General features: G+C 42.7%; 1 protein-coding gene across 1 annotated transcript; it reads left to right on the top strand.

Moving 5' to 3' along the window:
* Positions 1-803: 803 nt before the first annotated feature.
* Positions 804-8,211, top strand: LOC136718351 (nuclear factor interleukin-3-regulated protein). The gene is made up of 3 exons (XM_066696050.1): positions 804-980; positions 4,697-4,756; positions 5,418-8,211. Exon 3 carries the CDS (start codon positions 5,422-5,424, stop codon positions 6,622-6,624), a length of 1,203 nt encoding a protein of 400 aa, XP_066552147.1. The 5' UTR covers positions 804-980; positions 4,697-4,756; positions 5,418-5,421; the 3' UTR covers positions 6,625-8,211.
* Positions 8,212-8,847: the final 636 nt, after the last annotated feature.

An 8,847-nucleotide genomic window follows, 5' to 3' on the forward strand; every position in this document is an offset into this window, starting at 1 on the left:
GCGAATTTCTGTCTTTCTGCAAAAATAAAAAAAATATTGTTTTAGCCGTTTAAAAAAAGGGATGACAGCTTGTCCATGTCTGCTTATTGCCTATTTCTTATCAGACGGCCATAACCAGGGCGGATTACAGTGGTCAGGACAAATAGTTTTCTCAACACACTACAGTAAGTGCAGTTATGAACAATATAAGTCCAGTTCCAGTAAAACCAGTAGCCTACAGAATCCAAATTATTACATTAATAATATGAACGTCGTAAAAATACACGGCACACAAATCACACAAACATGTTTTTCGAGCGCGGTCAGTCCGCACCATTCTAGCTCACACTGTGTGAAGCGCTTTGAGATTATCTCGCTGTGAAAAGGCGCTATAAATATTACACATCTGCACTGGACGGATAGATTAGTAAACTATAATTGTTTGTATCTGGTGTGTGCAGTTCTGCGGCAGGTCAGGTCTGTAGGACGGGGCTTGCCGACTGACTCATCTCTGTACCCCTCTTTCTATCTCTCTATTGTTTTCTCTATGGGGAGAAAATGTTTGCAATCTCGACACCACCATACCTGTGACACACGTAACGCAGACACACGCACACTCCCACTCCCATGAAACAATCAATCTGTGTAGCCCAGCACACACAGAATGGTTTTGAAGTCAAAAGGGACTCTTATTATAGAGGGAGAGGGTCGCAGTGTGCGTTGGCTGTGTAGGAGGAACACTATTTTTTTTTTAAGCACGCAAAAGTAGCCGTGACAGACAGACAGACAGACAGACACCCGAGTAGTCGAACAGAAAGCGCAGATCTCTCTTCCTTCTCATTGGCTCCCTGCGCTTCCCCACGGACGCTAGTGGGTCTAGTGCAGAGAGAGCGGCCACGGCGCACTCACAGCCACCCGGCACCTCAGCCTCTCCCGGCCACAGCCCGCACAGGTGCCCGCCTGCAGCACTCCCAGCCTCACTGTTACCACTGCTCTCACAGGTAGGACCAGCGCTGTCTGGAAAAGCAGGAGGAGTAACCAAGATATACTGTAGCATTTTCTCTCTCTCCCTCTCTCTCGTTTCTGCCACAGTTGCAAAGTTTTGCTCTGAGAGGTATACTCGATATATGATCGATACCATCGTCTGTAGCAAGTGGAGCACTAAACACTAGTTTTCTTATTAGTGTTAGAGCTATACATACTGCACAGGAACTGAAAGACTGGGGGCTAATCAATATTTCGATTCTTTTTACAAACTTGGGACGACTCGAGGAGGTAGGCTCCCATCGTAGCGCAGAGATATATCAATAGATTGGCATTCATGTGGGTAAGGAAGGTGCCATGGGTCGACATACACAGATATAACGCGACAATATAACGCTGTTTTATTTTTTAGTCATTAATTGTTCTTTGTAACTTTGAAATAGTCTCCCACTGGTGTTTATTTTATTTTGGATGGACAGACACTGGTTAGATTTAGCGGTCATGGGCAGTGAGATCATTACTTTTAATCATGATGCATTTTGATGTGCATTTCAATAACGATAAGGATCTTTAATGTGTCTTTATGTGAGTCCCAGGGGAACATCGACGTAAGCTGCTGACTCATACATTTTTCTTTTTTTCTTCTTCTGCGACCCTGGTCCCTTGCTCCCCAATATTTACCCCTGACAGCAGATGCAAATAGCCCTGACATCGATTTGACTGACGTCCTTTCAATTGATACCACTCTGGGATAAATGTAATTATAAATATACAATTTAACAGTCCTTTAGTATTATTTGGCATGGATGCTTTGTTCTTTTAATTTAATTTATTTTTGTAATATCTGTTCTGCCCTATTTAGTTCGTGGCTGAGTATTTGTGGATTTTGCGCTCATTCCTAATGCTGTTTTGTATCGGGTTTTCAGTCCCAAAATGTCATCAGTAACTACATTTGCAGAAAGCATCGGTCAATCTTCGCTAATAACTGGCAGTAGGTCTACAAGACTGTACTGAAAATGGAGACAGCGGTTGGGGAGGCGGGTGGCATTAAAGTACAGTCAGTACTTCCAATTAGAAATATACATTGTAAAGAGCTGCAATATATTAGACACAGTTGGTGATACAATCCATTGATAAAAACTAACGCCAATACAAGATTAGTTTTTTCTTTCTTTCTTTCTTTCTGCAGACGTGTGAAAACCACATAAATGCGGCGTTTGAACGCCGAGCTCGGCTTACATATTTTTAATATCTTTGGCCTACAGGCTGCAAGTTATAATAACATTAACAACTCGATTCTGTCGTATTTAATTTAGCAAAGCACCACATCTGAACTGTACGTGGGGTTTAAGCTATAGACCTTAATTGTATCTTACAAGATTTATATATTTATATATTATTACGCTCAACATCAATACCACAAGTTTTGATAAAATGTTACACCACTACTGATACTACACTTTATATTATTTATATTATATATATATATATATAATTTACATTTTAAAGCGTTTAAAATACAAACAATAACTCATAAGTGCGCTGTTAATCTTGAAAAGTAACCAGTGTCATTGCATGATAATACTATTGTGTTACTGTTAGCATCTTCATATAATGGTCTTGGTTATTAAAGCCATATAGTCTTATATAAACGTAGTCTATAATGAACCGATGCATTGCGGTGCTGAAGGAAGAAAGAGACCCAGCAAGACTGAGATCTGATTTGTGCATAGATATTTTGCTGGGCAGGAGCAGCTTGAGTAGCGATAGAGGAGAAGCGCTCAGATGTGCATCAGCACTTCAAACAAGAACAGAGAGCCGAACACTGGTTATTCTCTTTTTATATTAATACGTTATTAAAGGATTATTCGGGCACTTTCCTGTGAGTTTCTCAATGTTCTCATTTCATATGCATTGCGGGGGAAGTAAAGAGGAGTGCGACAGTAGCTAAGCGCCGCTGTTATATAATGTAGTTGTCGAAATAGGTGCAGTTTTGCATGATCTCGCAGGGCAGGGTGTAACGCAGGGTATATGTATGGTAAATAACGCTCTACATATAACTATTTTTTAAACTAAAACAAAAATACGGTTTTGTTTTTTTTTGTCACAGAATGTAAGTAAAATAAAACATTGTTGGTGTATCAAATACATTTTAAGAATTATATTTAATAAACTAATGAGAATATACATTTTCCTAACAAAATACATTAGGGCTATTCAAAATAGTCAATGTTAACCTATAGTTTCTCAAAATGTGCAATATAGGCACATCATCGGCCCAATAGCAAAGGTGCAATATTACAGTAAACATTTCAAATCAAGCACAATACAATTACAGTTGAAACATGATAGAAATACATAACTTAAAATATACAGTTAATATAAAACACAAATAATACATCCTAGGTAACAAATAATAATATTACAATTAATATTAATACTAATAATCATTGGCCTACACTCTTAGTACTAATGTGTTCAATTTAATCAAATTACAACACAATTGTCTTTTTAAGACAATAATGTGTATTTTTAACACAATAATGTGTTTTCTCAAACAGACTTGTGTTAAAAAGACACATTATTTTGTTAAAAATACACATTATTGAGCTGTGCTTTGGTGAATTTCAACACACATTTGTACTGTCCTTGAACAAACACAGGATGTGTTACATTTAACACATTAGCTCTCTAAGAGTGAAATAGTAGTAATAATATTAAAATAATAATCATATAGGCTTTATATTATTATTATTATTATTATTATTATTATTATTATTATTAATAATAATAATAATAATAATAATAATAATAATAATAATAGTAAAAATATCCGGATTTTCAGAAAGCATTAGGAAATATAAAGAGGACACTAACACTGCTCAGGACGAGTCCCATCGCTTCAGCTGCATAATATACATACTTACTGTGTGAAATAAATCACTGAGATGTACAGCTCATTTAATTATATAATAATAAAATCAATAATATATAAATCTTTAATAACTAAAACCTAATTAAAACATAAAATGACATCGGCAAAAAGCAAACCAAATAAATACATTGAAATGATTGAAAGGAGTCGGTAGATGTATTGTGTAACAATGTGGGTCTTCCTGGGCAAAAGTGTCCGCTAATAAATGAATACAGAAAGGCTCGTAGACAGAAAGAGAGAAAGAACAGATCTATAAATACACAGATAGTGTGAAGGACATGGATGAAAGGACGGGTGGATTTAAAGATCGTAGAGGCAGATCTACAGAAATGTGTGTTTAACACGACATCAGTTCCTCTTTTATTTACTTTATTTACATTTCAAAAAAGTATAAAACCAAAATCCACAATTCATATATTTTTCCCCAGGAAACTAGACTAGCCCAATTCAAAATGCTTTAAATTAAACTAATCAATACATATTTAATTACATAGATGTGATTTTAGTGTGGTACAACACTTAAAAGACATGTTCATTCGTATTCCTTATTTACGGGTGAAATCGCCCCCCAGCTGCGGCGATTGTAATCCGGTTGGCTCCCCGTGTGCAAACTGTGGACCACAGACCACAAGGAGAGATGTAGAACAGATTAATATCAATGTAAGGATTAATATAAAGTTAATTACAATACATACACACACAAATGCTATGTATTATATTATTATATTAATCCTATACATATATACAAACAAATAAAGTGCATTGTGCATTGTGCTAATCTTTGTCCTCTTTCCACAGTGATCGTCTGGAACAGTGCATCTGCAGAGGGGCTCGACATCTGAGGACCCTGTTGGCCAGGTTTGTTTACCATTGGTTTTCATTCCTGTAAATATCGATGAAGCAAAGGGGGGGACGGCCACAAACAGTCAGTGCGTGTGGTTTTACTGGGGGAATCACCTGTAAATGTCATCAAACTGGAAGCAAGCAGCTCAGAAAAACCCGGTAGACCATGGGATACAGCTGTCCCAGATACAGTATCCCAGGTACTGTTTGGCTCTGTATGTGCGTGTGTATTATACTTTCACACACACAACGCACACAGACTCAAACCAACTCCACCATACAAAGAGCACTAAACATCAAATTTGAGAAGTAACGCCTCAGACTTGTGGAGATTTCCTACTCATATAATCTACAGAATCTACAGGCAGACATGCCCAAATCACAGCTTTCACAGCTTTTGTGGCTACAGATATTAGTAGATAATTTGAGCATCAATAAAACATATAATTTGTAGGGCAGCACATTGTGTTTACAATGAGGCACATCTGGCTTGAACACATCTGGGGGAGCAGGATATGGGCGGGTCCTGAAGGAATCCCACTCACACAGAAGTGCAGCTTGTCCTTCAGAGACTCCATTTGCCTTGTCCACTGAGACATGTCCACTGAGACCCAGCCTGTCCATGGACACAGAAACAAACACACACAATAACTGACTCCCCTGTTCTCTCCCTCAGTGCCATGTGTGACCCACGGGACAGCGAGAGCCTGCGGGGAGGAGGCGTGTCCTCGTCGTCAGTGCTGGAGAGTAGTGGGGGGGAGGAGGAACTGGGGGGGGCCCTGCTGTGCATGCCAGGGCCCTCGCTGCTCTCACGCCGGCTGCTGGGTCTGTGCGGCAGCAAGAGGCAGCTCTCACTGGGCACGCGGCGCAAGCGGGAGTTCACGCCGGACGAGAAGAAGGACGCCAGCTACTGGGACAAGCGGCGCAAGAACAACGAGGCGGCCAAGCGCTCGAGGGAGAAGCGGCGCATCAACGACTTCGTGCTGGAGAGCCGGCTGCTGGCGCTTAGCGAGGAGAATGCCAGGCTGCGCGCCGAGCTGCTGGCGCTGCAGTACCGCTTTGGCCTGCTGAGGGAGCCCACCCTGCCTCCCGCCATGCCCACCCCCAGCCCCCACAATCTGCCACCCTTCCAGCCCAGTTTCTGGAGCCTGAAACCCGACCGCGCCTCCTTCATAGGGGGTACAGAGGAGCTGTGGCTCCCGGGCCGGGACGCGGAGGGGGCCCCACTGTCCGACCCGCCAACCTCCAGCAGCAGCGTCACGGCTGGGGAGCACAGTCCAGGCTGCTGCACCAGCGCAGAGGAGAACCCCCCAAGCCCCCCGCCGCCCCGGACGCACAGGGGTGGTAGTGCTCACCCCACCAGGAGGGTAGATCGTCTGAGAGCCTCCAGCCCAGTTGGACCACGGGGGAGAGGCCAGGCCCAGACCGGTGGAAGCAAAACGGCCGAGACGAAAGCCTACTATCACGTCTCATCTAGCAAAGACTCGCCCAGGGCCCTGGATTCCTCCTCCTCATCTTCGCCCTCTTCCTCCAAGCGGCAGTTTCCTACTCCTTCCCTCCCCGTGCCCACCCGTCCCTCCACCCCTCCGCACTCGTCGCCCTACGCCACCCAGGCCTGGCTCCTCCCCAGTCTGAGTCACACGGCAGTCAGGAGCAACCTGCTGTTGCCCTGGGGCTCCCAGCACCTCTCCCCCACGCCCCTCCTCACCAAACTGCCCCTCTACCTGCCCCTGGGCGACCCTGAGCTGCGCAGACTGCCCCCTGCGCTGCACTACGGTGACACCCTCAGCCTCCAGCCCCAGGAGCAGGTCCAGAGCAAGATCAACATGCTGTCGGCAGAGGTGGCACAGCTCAAGAGATACATCGGCACAGAGCACAGCTAGAGGGCGCCACACACCACTGCCCCGGCCCACCCAGCAATCCACCCCCAGCTCAAAACCTTCGCAACTGTCCGGTTTGCCCCCTCTAGCTCCACGGCCGTGGGACAGACCCCAGGCTTTTGAATGGAGTGTGTGCTGGTCTCTACAGGATGTACACAGGACCGTGCTGTGCCACATACATCACTGCTGTGTTTGTGTCTGTGCTCGGTGTTGTGCAACAGCAGGGTGACCTCCATGTCAGGCGGCTCACTAAGGCGTGGCAGGGCTCTGTACACACAACTTTGTGTGATTGTGTGATTTTTTCCCTCCTTACTGACATTTTTTTTTTTTACTGTAATAAACACTGCAAAAATACATCACGTGCTATTATGAACAAAGCTAAACCTCAAGCAAGCTCCTGAGAACAGGCATAGTTTCATTTTGACTTGACTCAGCTCCTTAGTCACAGGAGGCCCAAGCCAAGTCACGCTTGTTGACAGACACCAACAAAAACCAAAACCTAATGACTGCAAGGCTGATACTTAAGTGGAATTCACAGTTTTACGCATCTGTATGTGTTGTTATGTTGGATGATTAAGATACAAAACACTCTTCCAGTTCGAGTGACTCCAGTAAGCAACTGTTAAAAAGGTCAAATTTTAACACACAGTAGTGGTGCATGTCAAACTGCATTGTGTCTTAACTTCCTGGATAGCATACAAACTACTGTCCTCTCCACAACACCTATGATCAAATTACAGGGCAATATTTCCATCACTTGATCGTGCCGCTCACTTATGCTGGTGTATATGAATTTACTGATGTGTGTTATTGTGTGTATGTTCGCCAGGTATACAGTAACTTTCTTATTCCAGTACAATCTTCAGTAAGCAGTTTGTTTAGTGTTTAGCAATAATAAGGTTATCCCAATCATGACCATAATTATTATTGCTTGTAGACATTATTCCTTGTTACATTTCATCCAAACTGAAATGAGTAGAAATGCATTCACTTCAGCAGATAAACAAAAGGAAGCCACACAAGGATAAACGACCCAGGTACACGTTGATTTATTCATGTTACACGTATGTTAGTCGAGCGGCACGATCAAGTGACGGAAATATGTCTAATGGACAACAGCTGCAGTGGGGAAGACAGATCTGGTCTAGGAAGACAGATTTTTCCAGGAAGTTATGACACGACGTGCCATCTGCCATGATTTAAATGTGACATTTTCACAGTTGTTTATATGATCGACACGATCTTGGATAGTGGTGTGTCTCTTATTCAAGCACACATTTGACATTTGACAATTTCAGTCACGTGTTGACGCGGTTTGAAACCATTAATTGTGACAGAGGCACAGCTCCCCTGCGCAGCCGCAGCGCGTCGCGGACCCGGGCACATGCAGTGGGCAATGCCTGCGCCCTGCCGTGCCACCGCACTGCGCCCCGCTGAACTCACTCAGACACAACTGGGCTGAAACTGCAACATCAGGGCTCAACTCCAGCTTGTTTCCTTTCTCGTTTTCAGCTCGTTTATTTTTAACAAAGCTTTAAGCTCTTTACATATGTTTTTGGCAAATTAAATAAAGTTTTATTCTAGTTGTAACTATAGTGTATGTGTATACTTATTTGTATTGTCTGATCACTTTGGGGTTGAGCAGCCCACTGCTACTCTCTGTATGAGTCAAGGGGATGCGCTGAACTCTAACCTCTGGCCACTTGCTCGTCTTTATTTCAGGTAAGACCAGCCCTTCCCTGTCTCCTGCTCTTTACATCACACAGCCATCGGTTTCAGTTTGCTATCTGTCGTAGTTTGAAACAGACAGAAGTTACACTTATTTTGGGACAACACGTTCTTTATTATGATCAACAATAAAACGACCATATATATGTGTGTGTGTGTGTGTGTGTGTGTGTGTGTGTGTGTGAGTATAGGCCTATAGACCCTATATAATTATAATTAATAATAATACATTTGATTATAGACTTTTGACAAAGTATTAATGTTGTTTAAAATAGAAAATGTGTTGCCTCTGAATACATTTATATATGTATTTATTTTTCCCAATATTTGCTACTTTTTATATATTCTTTGTTATTTATGTATGTATGTATTTATTTATTCCCAATCCGAGCACTGTGCGTGGGGCTTGCGCTCCAATCTCATTAGATTTCTGCCCTTTTCATTACATTACATGGACGACAGACATTTCTCTCTCGACATATTTTTACATATTTAAAT

The sequence above is a fragment of the Amia ocellicauda genome, chromosome 22 (assembly GCF_036373705.1).
Source record: "Amia ocellicauda isolate fAmiCal2 chromosome 22, fAmiCal2.hap1, whole genome shotgun sequence".
NCBI lineage: Eukaryota > Metazoa > Chordata > Actinopteri > Amiiformes > Amiidae > Amia > Amia ocellicauda.